Genomic DNA, 12,209 nt, shown 5'->3' on the forward strand with positions numbered 1-12,209 from the left:
AGACATATGCCCACAACAAAACACTCTTGATGCAGATAAATAAATAAGTCCTTTTATGAGTTTCATGGACCATATCCTGGCCTGAAATAGTTGAGAGAGCAGATTACGGGGTCAGACACGATGTGAGAACTCTGCAGGGTGTAATAGATGGATTTCCTTCTGCTTTATGCTCAATCCATCTGAGAGCTGAAGCATTCAGCTGTGTGGAGATTATGAAGATGAAACAGTATAACAATGCAGGCTGCAGTGTAACACTGCTGACTAAGAGCTTCATCAGTAATTTTAGCTTTAGTCTGTGGTTGTTCTTGGCTTGTAACCTGGACTCATTAGTTCTGGTTTGTATGGAACATCAGGAGAAAAAAAAAAGAAAAAGAAAACACTATTAAAAACATCTACAGAAGATGCAGAGCTGCTCCAACATGTGGTTAATTCTTCACAAATATAACAAGACAATGAGATCGCCCTGTGAGGGTTGGTAGGAGATCAAACATGACTTTAGTGCAGAAATCCAGGGGGGATAAAAATGGCTCAGTGAGAATAGAAAGAAGCACCACAGCAAACCCAAAGGGTAAAAAAAACAAACAAAAATGGTTCAGACTTTACTTCTCATACTGACTAAGATTTAGTTGGTATAGCTGTGGATTATATTGCATTTAATAGCAGGTAGTACATTTGTCCAGACCATTAATCTTGAAGTTGAGGCACAACCAGGAGGCACATGCTGCTGATAACCTAAAGGACAAACCAACAAAAAGCCTCTCAGTAAGTAAAGTGCTTGTCCAACAAGAGCCACCAGCTTCAGTGCTGCTCAGCACAAGTTCTGAACAACTCTGTAGTATGTGAATACTGCTCTTGGCCTAACAATGGTGGTGGAGAGCAGAGATGTCGAGCTGGGTTCAGATGTGGTGTCTGTGGAGGCCACATGGACTCATAAACTCCTCAGATTCATTCATTGTAAAATCAAGCAGCTAGCAGGAGGCCACCCTGTCATCAGATCCAAGATCAAACTCAGCTACAGCATGTTGTATCACTGTGTGTGTGAGAGAGAGAGACAGAGAGGGAGAGACGGATAGCGAGGCAGGGAGGCGTGTCCCAGCCGTTACAGCCCCCTCCTGCTTTGTCCCACACAGCAGAGCTGCCTGTCCTGTGACAAGGACGCACCTCTCCTCCTCTCCTCTCCGGAGCAGTGCGCAGGGCTGAGATCAATCTGCCGGGTAGAGAGGGATGAGGTCCCGGCAGGCAGCCCTGCAAATAAATGGATGTAATTTTTCTTAAGACGACGCCGGCGGTTCTTCAAGGTCTAACGAGGTTATGTGTTCGGTCTTCTGAGCGAATTTAAGGAGCGGACTTATAAACAGCGACGGAGCGCAGAGAATTTGTTTTTGGATGAACAATATTGTGCTTCGATTTTTATTTTCCTGATCATTATGTTTAAATTAACTACAAACGTAGTCAGAAATCTCAAGATTACTTTCGTCTTTTTACCCCCTGAGTTGCCACAGACAGACTGATTCACAGGATACACTGAAGTAACTTTTCTGTCTCGAAGTTGAGCCGGAGATGGACCCAGAGGAGGGGAAGATCTCTGTGTGGGTATGCAGGGAGGAGAAGCTGGTCTCCGGGCTGACAAAGCGAACCACTTGCGCCGATGTGGTCAAAGTTCTGCTTGAGGACCAGAACCTGCGGCAGGGGACCTCGGCCGCGATGCTGTCCGGCTCCCCCCAGTCCTACTGCGTGGTGGAGAAATGGAGGGGCTTCGAGAGGATTTTACCTAACAAGACTAAAATCCTCCGGCTGTGGAGCGCCTGGGGAGACGAGCAGGAGAATGTCCGCTTCGTCCTGGTCAAAAACGAGGCATCGCTGCCCAACAACGGGCCCCGCAGCGCCGAGGCCCGGGTGGTCCAGAGCCGAGAGAGCGGCGGTCCGGGCGGCGTGCTCAAGGGCACCGCCAAGACCTGCTGGACCGCCGCGGCCGCAGCCGCCAACCTGTCCCAGGAGAAACAGAGACGCATAGTCAGGAAGGCTTTTAGGAAGTTGGATAAGATGAACAAAAAGAAAGAGCAGACTGTTTCTAAAGATAAGAGCTCCGTGGAAAAGATGGAGACGCTGGTTCACTTGGTGATCTCCCAGGACCACACTATCCGCCAGCAGATCCAGAGGATCAAGGAGCTAGACCGGGAGATCGAGCGCTACGAGGCCAAAGTGCACTTCGACCGCATCAAGAGACACGGGGTGAACTATGTGCAGGACACATACATGGTGGACACCTCATCCGAGGCTCCTGCTTCGTCGGACTCTAAGCGCAAAGCGGAGCGGCAGGACGCGCGGTGTACGGCGGAAGCGCTCGCGCAGTTTGAGGAGTACGCGCGTCGGTGCGAGGAGGTGGTCCGGCTGCAGGAGGAGCTGACGGAGCGCGAGGCGCTCGTGGAGAGCATCACCGGAGAGATACAGGAGGAGCTCAACTGGCGGTGGATGAAGCGCCGGCGCGAGGAGAAAGGAGCGGAGCCCGCAAAGGACACAGACAGCGTCGCGGAGGAGATGTGCCTGGCCGCATCTGCCGCTCCAGCTGTGGAACCAGATGTTGAAAGTCTGTCTGAGAACGAGCTTTCACTGGAGGAGGAGAGGATCAAAACCCAGCTGGACACCAGTCTGTACATTGGCCTGAGGCTGAAGACAGACCTGGAGGCCATCAGGGGGGACTTGGACCTGAGTCTGGCACTCTGGGAGACCAAGGAGAGTGAACTGCTGGACCTGCTGGCCAAAGTTGAGACCATGGAGATAGAGCAGGTGAACGACAAAGTGACTGAGGATGGTAAGGAGGAGCTGGGCGCAGCAGGTGCTGAGACTGAGCCTGCACCATCGGAGAAGAGCAGCGGCTGGGTGGAGCAGGCCAGAGGTCTGTCCAAGTCCTGTAACACGAACGACGAGGACTCGGACACAGGCCTGAGCTCTATGCACAGCCAGGACTCTGACAACCCACCTGTGTGTGAGTCACTGGTATAAACTCACTGTGTTTGGAAGCATATCGGACTTTTCAGCCACAAACTCAGGGGCAGAGAAATCAGTGTTGGCAATACTGGGAGATGGTCTTCCTTACTCCAAATGCACCTCAGTACGGACACTGTTATTCTATAGCAATAATTTCTATATGTAGTCGTTGCACAATAAGCTAGGAGGGACAGCATGCTTAGAGGTTTGATAGGCCCTGCTGCTCCATAGCTGACCTTTGACCTCCATGAGGAGAGTCAACAAAGTACCACTTATTAGGAGAACTAGCCTAGAAGAGTATTATAACACGCCACTTATAATGTGTAGTCCTCAAACTAACTTTAAGGTATGCTTGATCACTGGTTTACAAACAGTTAACAGCAGCTCACCGTTTCACAATAGAGTCTGATAACTTGCTGAAGCGACTGGAAGGGAAGGCTGAGTGTTGTTTCAGAGGCACTCTGTAAGCAGGCCTAATGGCCACAGGTGGACAGATTCCCTTTAAAAAGGTCAACATCAAGCGTAGCTTAATGCACAGTGAAGTACAGTCTGCTATCCACCTCTGCACAGATAGATAGATCAGCTACAAACACGCTATCAAAGCTCACTCAGTGGAACAAATAATAAAAGTGGGATCAGTTCCCTTCAAAATAGGATTGAAATTTAGAGAAATCATCAAATTAGTATCCAGAACTGCTTTGCGTTCAGGCTTTTATCAGATTTAGGAAAAAAAAACTGCAGATATTGTGAATAGGAGTTGAAACACTTATCCTAACCTTGCCAAATCAGCAGAGTTGATAGACCACTTGATATTGTCCTCAGAATAAATGTAACGTCTGTCTCTTAAGCACAAGAAGTCATATTTATTTAGTCACGTGTTAAGAGTTGTATGCAGTATCACCTACAGGCTGTGCTGTGCTTGCTCAGATTCATAGGCTGGATTTAAAGATGAAACATTTGATTCCTGCTCGGCCATCACAGCCCGTTAGTGGCTGTTTCATGTTTGTTTAAAAGAATGCTTCCATAATTTAGGGAAGTTTGATCATTCACTTTTCCTACTGAGGGTTAGATGAGAAGACCAATATCATATCTGTGGTCTGACAGGTAAACGTAAGGCTACAGCCTGCAGCCACTGAGGTTAGCTAAGCATAAAGACTGGAAATGTGGGCAAACAGCTAGACTGGCTCTATCCAAAGATATCAAAATCCACGTACCAACACTTCTACAGATCGCTAATTCAAACATTATGTCTCTTTTCTTTAATACATACAAAAAGTATAAAAACTAACACAGGCTGCTGGCTGGTATCGATCTTCTCATCTAACTCTTGGTAAATATTTCCCAAAATGTCAAACTGTTGCTTTAAAGCAGTGGTTCCCAGTGGTGTTTGGTGTGCGACCCTTTAAAGCATCTCCTCATCAAAAGTTACAGATGTCTATGAGCTGTGAGTAACTGTGAGAAATGATCAACTTTTTTATACAGGAAAAAGCAAAGATAGATGTCTTTAAAAAAAATCAACATAATTTAATAAAGCAGAACTTCTCAGTTCTTCTTTCTTAACTTGTTCTTTTATGAGCGATCTTGTGATTCCTCTTTTGACCACATTTAGGGGCCATGAACCCCAGATTGGGAACCACTGGTTTCAATTATGGAAAAAAGTCGATTCAGTGTGGCCTCTTCCTGATGGTGTCAGGAAGAGCCAAATAAAAAAATGCATCTTTGGCAGTCGTTTAATTAAAGGGGCACTCCAGCAATTTACACTTCCATTAAGATGGGGGTACTCACAGGAGACAGAGCTGAAAAAGAATGGTCAGAATTGAAACTGCAGAGTCCAAGATATCCTCACGGAGGAGAGTCCAAGCTACAAAAACACAGTATCCCACATTTCCCAGAATGCAACTTGATGGTATCTTTAATCAGACTTCTCTGCTTCCTAACCGACCTCCTACTTCAAACCCCAGACTTCCAGTTTGTAACTCAGGCTTTGTATTAAAAAATATTAAGTCTCAAACTAGAGCTGTAGATAAACATTAGACGACCCTTATGATGTCATCAGGGTTACTTTTTCAAACTTTATTGCTCTCTCTCTAAAGCAACACACAACATTATGCACCTGTTTTCACAGGCAGAGCAGGGCCCCTCACAATGACTCAACTGAATTTCACGTGTAAAACTGTTGGAGTGTCCCTGTAAATCTGAGCTTTGTCCATTTGTTCCTGATGGTGGCTTGTTTCCCTGAAAAGCATCCTACTCAACCGCAAACTGTTTGGATCGAAAAAGAAAAGCCTCATGTTTATTTCAAGGTTTGAATTAAGAAATAATTTTCTCTAATAGAAGAGAATAAGATTAAAAAACTCTAACACACCAGGAAACATGAGTCTGCACAATGGATCTACAATAATCTAGAGTACAATCTACAGTTCAAATGATAAGCTTCTTGTCTAATCAACAAATTTAATCTTGCATTCTGTGGAAAGCAAAGGAGACTGAAAACATGACTTCCAATGTAAATTTTACATGTTTTTGGGCTCCTCAGCTTATATATAGCATAAAGCTGACTTAATAATGGAGTCAACCCATCTTTACATGGGTGTGAGGTCTGTACTACTGGGTCCATCCATGGATACAAACACTTGTAACACTGGATTTTAGGATGCTTTTGGGAGAAGCGGCCCCATTTAGTAATCCCACAGCCCCTGCATCTCTGAGCACGGTGACATTCAGGAACTATTTTAAGCATCAGTTCACTTTTTACATCCTGGAAATAGTTGCTGTAAAGTAGTATTAGCTGTTCTTCCTGGTACTTTGTTCCAAGAACTGCAATGACAACAAGCTACAGAAAAACAAAAAACAAAAAACAAAACAAAACAGAGCAGAAAACGTTATTTTGAGATAATCCTTTGAATAGATCGATCACTGTATTTTTGTCAGGCTGTCGTAATGTCACATCTCACATGTTTCACTTTGTCTAATAGTAAAATGGTGTAAAGTAATAACCTTGTAACACCTAGGAGAGACTGATGATACTGTTTCTGTGGCTTTAGCTGTTAGCTGTATCCAAATACCAAAATGACCTGTGGATAGCTAATTTATGTCCTTTGATCAGGGACAGTTTGGGCTTCTCAGTCCTGGACAGACGGCTGGAGATCAGCAGCTCTGAGGCTACAGCGAGAGGAATCAGATGCACTGTGGCTGCATCGTAGCACCAGTCAACACATTATTACACACGACTGTTTAGTGTTGAAATAAACAGCAAAACCTACCTGCCTTGTGGTGTGGCTTTATTTGGCGTGACTGACATGAGTTTTTATGAGTATTCTAATGTGTGAACAGCTCAGCGTTTTCGCATTAAGAGACGCTTCCCCCCTTCGGCTGAACATCTTTCTCACGCACGGGTTTGGGTTTCATGTATATCTTCTGGATGGAAAGACAGCAGAGCTTGACAGTGAGAGCTGTGAGTGAATGTGAGTGTTTTAGTATATGTGCGTGCTGCCTAACCCCCATCGAACTCTTCATGCACAGTTGTGTTTAATTGCTGCTTCCTGATCGCTGTTGCATGAACTCCTGCATTAATTATGACAGGATGAAACAGAGACCTGAATGTACAGAGCAACGATACACAGCTCATGTTACCATTCAGTAACACATACCTTCACATGTTCCTTGGGGAGTGGGGGGGGGGGTGTCTCAAAGCGGTCAGTTCACACAAGTTACAAAAAAAAAAAATATTGTCTGTCTTACTCCTATGTTTAACTATGCAGATAGTTTTGGGTTTATTTATAAATCAGAAGTCCTTAAAATTCCCAGAAAAAAATATAAAATTTGAACGTCTACAAGTCCCTAACAAACAGGCAAACTCCTCCTGCTGATGAAGATCATTTGATACGATCAAAATTTCTCAAACAGATACTTACGGACTTCAACTGATCTTTTCAAGGTCGAATAGGAATTCAACTTTGAAATTCCTACTCAACCTTGAATATGACCCTTTGAAGCACACGTAGCAGTGCTGATAACGTAGAATAGCTCAGCTTATCTGTAGCTGTAGTGTAGTTTTGTCAGCTGGTTATTGTGCGCTCCCTCCTTCTTTGTGATGTATAACTCTGCCAAATGTCAAATCATCTCTCTGCTTGTCTGCATCACTGACGAGTCAAACCTACTTTAGTCACTGTGTCCTCAGTGTGTCTTCCACCATGAGAATTCCAGACATTTCTACAAACAAAGGTTATAATTTTGTGCCAGTTCTCCTTGTTTGCTGATGCATCTCTCTGACGATTAAACCACACCCTGCTGTTTTATCTTCGGCATGTATAGCATTACCAGAGCCTGTGTCTACAGAATAAGCCTCGTATTTACAGCTCTGACTTCCACCTGGGGAAATGATCTTATGAGAGCAGAGAAAAGAGCTCAAATGCAGCAAAGTGTTTACCCAACAGACCCTGAGCATTATGAGCATCAGTGGGGGAATTCCTGAAAAGCATGTGCATGCGTAAAAATACAAACAAGAGGACAAGTATTCTCCTGAAAGATGCAGTAAGACCTTGAAAAGTCTACATTGTTCACTGCTGAAAATCTGCTGTTAGAGAGTTTAATGTGGAAGCTGAGCTGAATTCATTCACTTCACTGCTAAGTGGTTACACCACTGTTCATATCAGTATATTCCTGACATATTTCCATATGATCAGAACATTTGCTCATGACGTGTTTGGAGCGACCGCAGCAGCATCACAGTGAATACCTGAGAGTCTATATATCAGTCTATACCTGAGAAACTTTTACACGGTCTTGTGCAGGTAAGACATTTTCCCCGAGGGACTGTCTCGCAGCTCAGGTAATTGTCAGCCTGCTGATCTCTGTCTCATGTGAACGTGCCACTCAATACGTCTGTTGTCATTCGATACCATCCGCTTCGTTCCTACACTGACTGCTTTTTAAATCACTCTAGGTTCTTGTTAACCGCTTGTTGAATTCATCAGTAGCTGAATTCGCTCCACGACCTTATGGGTCCATCTGAATTGAACTGGACTGAAAGTAAATGTATGAATATTTGAGTGAGCCGTGCTGGCGGCTGACATCCACTTTCTCCTGTGTCTTCAGTGGCAGATTGCGGTTCAGTTACACTGTCATGCTCATTTGATATCAGTGGTCTCTTCTCCTCTCGGCTTTTTCCTCACCACTCGTTTCTTCTTCATCAGCCTGTACAAGCAACAGGTTTTTGACCTGTAATGTCAACATGACCATTTTAAAAAATTTTTTTTTTTTTGTTTATGTGCGAGACGAGATGATTGACACCACTCTCACTCTGTGTTTTAACTATGGCGCTGGAGTCAGGGTGTGATTAGCTTAGCTTAGCATACAGGCTGGAAGCAGGTCAAACAGTTAGCCGGGCTCTTCCCAAAGTTCAAAAATGGTTCTAACCTCCTTAAACCACCACTTATTGTTCAGTACAGTTCTGTTTATGGATGGTTTAAACAAATGAGAAGCATTGTGTGTATTTTGTCACTGCCGACCGAGCCAGGCTAGCTGTTTGCCCCCTGCTTCTAGTCTTTATGCTAAGCTAGCCTAACACTCTGGGAAAAAGATCAAATCAGCAACTCTCCACAAATTATGGATTTTTCTTTCCATTTATTTGTACGTTGTAATGTAGACAGGACCACAGTGAGCTTAAAAAGGCACAGAAGAAAATGGAGGTGAAAACTAAAGCTGCTAAAATTCATACTCCACTCAAAACCTATCTCAAACACTTCACACCTGTGGGCTTGACAGGCAGGTGTAAAATGTTTGTAGTTTCTTTGCTGTTTGTCAGTTTAGATTCATATCAGTTACAGATGATACCAACGGTGACGAGTTTTCACAGAGGGGAAAAAAACAACCTGATTTAAATAAATGCCTTAAACCACTACTTCAGCATAATCCACTGCTCTGCTGTAAAAAGAGGTATGCTCAGTATGTTCCAAAAGCAATTATCTCAACCAAAATATGACTAAACACACAGATTCAGTTTCAGCTTTCATGCACAGTTTTTTTCCACTGGTCACTGCTGGAATCTCTTCTAATGGACGTGGATCCAAACTGACCACAGCCGCGGATCTCAGAAGCATCTCAGATCAAACTATCAAGCAAACAAGCAAACAAAAAAGCTGTAATACAAAAAGATGTAACTGTTACTGTGTGTGTGTGTGTGTGTGTGTTTGTCCTCCTGGTGCCATGCTTGGCACAGGCAGTGTGAGACCATTCATTTTACTCAAAACACTGGAATTTATGTAACTTGACATTTAGGCTGCAGGGGATACTTTGAGTGTGTGTGTGTGTGTGTGAGAGAGAGAGAGAGAGAGAGAGAGAGAGAGAGAGAGAGAAAGAGAGAGAGAGAAAGAGAAAGACAGATAAATGGAGACAAATAAAGATAAAGAGACAGGAAGAGAGAGCGATATGGTTAGGTTATGCAACCTTGTTAGAGTATTTTGTTTGTTTGTGTGTGTGTGTGTGTGTGTGTGTGTGTGTGTGTGTGTGTGTGCGTGTTAGAACCCCTGGTACTGTGTTGGTTGGCAGAAACAGTGTGGGGTGGTATGAGGCCAGTTAGCAGCAGCTGCTCACATCTTTCTACCAAAAACACTGCAGTTTATATAACCAGACCTGGAAAACACATGCTGCAGGGAAAACAGTGAGTGTGTGTGTGTGTGTGTCTGTCTGTGTGTGTGTGTCTGTGTGTACATCGGTTGAGTGGTAATGTGATTTTAGCCAGCAGCTTATGTAGAGGCATTTACTGTATATATGTGAGTGCGTTAATGTGCGGGCACTGATGTGTTTTGTGTGCACTTCACAATAATGTGTGCACTTTTACATTTGAGATGCATAAACAAGCTCTAATTTGCAGCTTGTGTCTTCATGAGCGTCTAATGATCGCAGTCGGCCACAGATGTAACTGCGCGTTATGTTCAAGCCAGTGAAGTCGCTGCCGTGCTGACTCATTTCACTGATGTTAGTCCAATTTAAAGGAAAATTAAATAAATAAATAACGTTTGCCATGTCAGTTTAACAAATATAACATTATTACATTTAATCAAATCAGGACTGTAATTTTACTGATTGATTAATTTGTCTTTTTTTTTTTTTTTTGATTAATTATCCAGTCTAGGTGGACAAACGTCAGTCACAACTTATAGCACCAAAGATTTTTCAATTTACAGCGATACAAAAGAGATAAAAGCAGAGAAGCAGAGATCAGAGAATCGTTGGTGTTTTTACTTAATAAATGATGTAAAAGTTTAATCCATTGTTAAATTGTTGACTGACTAATCTGTTAATACACTGTCGCCCATAAAGTTGTAATAAAATATATTTTACCTCTTCTCATGAAATCATTGTGACAATGTGATTTATCCGTGATAGACAAAGTGTATATCTTCTTAAAACTTTATTGATCAATCTCTTCCACTGTGATTACTGACGTGTATAAATAGGAATAAAAAGAGGAATGTGTCCGAAAAACAAAATTATTCCAACTTTATGGGCAACGGTGTAATTTCACCAACGACACAAACATGCTAATTTTTGCTGTCCGTCACAATGGCCAATGTGTGTATGAGTGCTTTCACGTGTGTGTGGATGATTACAGAGGCACGGCTGCATGCGAATGATGCAACATTGTTACGTACAAATAAACTGAAAACCTCATAATGAAAAACCGCAAGAAAAAAAAAGAACAACACAACAAATAAAGGCTTACAAGCAAAACAGCAAACTAAAGAAATGAGTTTCCCTGAGTGCTTCAGGCTGAGGACATGAATACACAAACAGCTGTCCAGCTTGGACAAAAACAGACAGTGTGTGAATGTGTGTGTGTGTGTGTGTGCGTGCAGTTGTATGTTGAGTTAATCCCTGGCGAGAGCTCACACACAGACAGACACAACTGAATGTGTGTGTGTGTAGTGTTTGTGATCCAGGGTGAGACTGTCGCATCAGGGGTTTGTGTGTCCTCCAAATCACACACACACACACACACACACACACACACACACACACACACACACACACACACACACACACACACACACACACACACATCTGGCATCATTGGCATTATTGTAACAATACAAGCAATTCATCATGGGCTGGATCCAAACCTTAAAACAGGGGACATTCTGGTGGCTCAGCCTCTTCGTGCTCACTCTCCATCTGGTGAACTTTGTGCTCATGTCACATCAGCTCTGATGTGAGACGTGGGTGGAGAGATGTCTGATGCTGTGAACGCACAGTTAAGACACGTGATCATCTCTAAGAAATGTGGGATTTGAAGCAAACAAACAAAACGAGACAGTAAAAAAATGTACCAGATTCATTTAGACGCTTTCATTAGTCCCGTTAAGCTGTGTGTGTGTCTGTGTGTGTGTGTGTGTGTTGCCAACACTCAGGGACACCCGTGGGTCTCACAGCTGGTGACAGATGTAGCTTAATTTTTGTTGTTGGATATTAAATACACCTCATCAGCATTTAATCCCCTGTGAAACTACACAAAGGCATTTAATACAATTTACTCTGACAATATCGGAATAAACAGGAAACTGTTTATTTTCTTCAGTCTGATTGACATTATGTGTCGTGTATGTGTGCGACTTTTAGCAGGCAGCGATCAGCTGCTGCGATAAGAGTGAAACCGACACTTCACCTCTGTGCTCTGTCCTGAAATGGCCCCTCTCACCTTAAAGAAGCAGAAAGAAGTCTCACTGGGATCTGTAACGAGATAAGAACAGACAAGAAAACCATCTGTACTCAGCAGATCGTTTGATCCAAGCAGTGAAAGTCCAGAACTTAGAAATCATTCGATCAGAAGAAAAGGTTATCTGCAGGCTGTGTGCACTAAAATGACAACATTAAATAAAAAATATTTAAAAAACTTTATTTTGAAAAAGATTTTTTTTCCTGTCAAAATTCAAATAAAAACTGTTATAAACTTTCCATAATTATCATAAAAATTAAATGTGAAAGGTAAATTCAAAATGAAAACTTGATGTTTGATGTGAAACAGCAGTTTACATTTGTATTTGAATACGTGTTTGGATCGTCACAGACTCAGGTTATCCACCATAACTGCACATCATCATTTTAAATTGGATCGCTTCATCTTTCACAGAGCACAACAGCTAGAACATTTCTGAATGTTCTGCAGCTGCACAGCATAAGAAACTGTAAGGAAAATATCTATTTTGGACAAACACAGAAAA

General features: G+C 43.0%; 1 protein-coding gene across 1 annotated transcript; it reads left to right on the forward strand.

The window, feature by feature from the left end:
• The first annotated feature begins 1,149 nt into the window (after nucleotides 1–1,149).
• Nucleotides 1,150–6,241, forward strand: rassf10a (Ras association domain family member 10a). The gene has a single exon (XM_041037731.1). It carries the CDS (start codon nucleotides 1,561–1,563, stop codon nucleotides 3,001–3,003), a length of 1,443 nt encoding a protein of 480 aa, XP_040893665.1. The 5' UTR covers nucleotides 1,150–1,560; the 3' UTR covers nucleotides 3,004–6,241.
• The last annotated feature ends 5,968 nt before the right edge of the window (nucleotides 6,242–12,209 follow it).

The sequence above is a fragment of the Toxotes jaculatrix genome, chromosome 5 (assembly GCF_017976425.1).
Source record: "Toxotes jaculatrix isolate fToxJac2 chromosome 5, fToxJac2.pri, whole genome shotgun sequence".
NCBI classification, from domain to species: domain Eukaryota; kingdom Metazoa; phylum Chordata; class Actinopteri; family Toxotidae; genus Toxotes; species Toxotes jaculatrix.

Coding starts and splice junctions, on each gene's coding strand:
- rassf10a (XM_041037731.1), top strand. CDS start 1,561: ATGGACCCAGAGGAGGGGAAGATCTCTGTGTGGGTATGCAGGGAGGAG.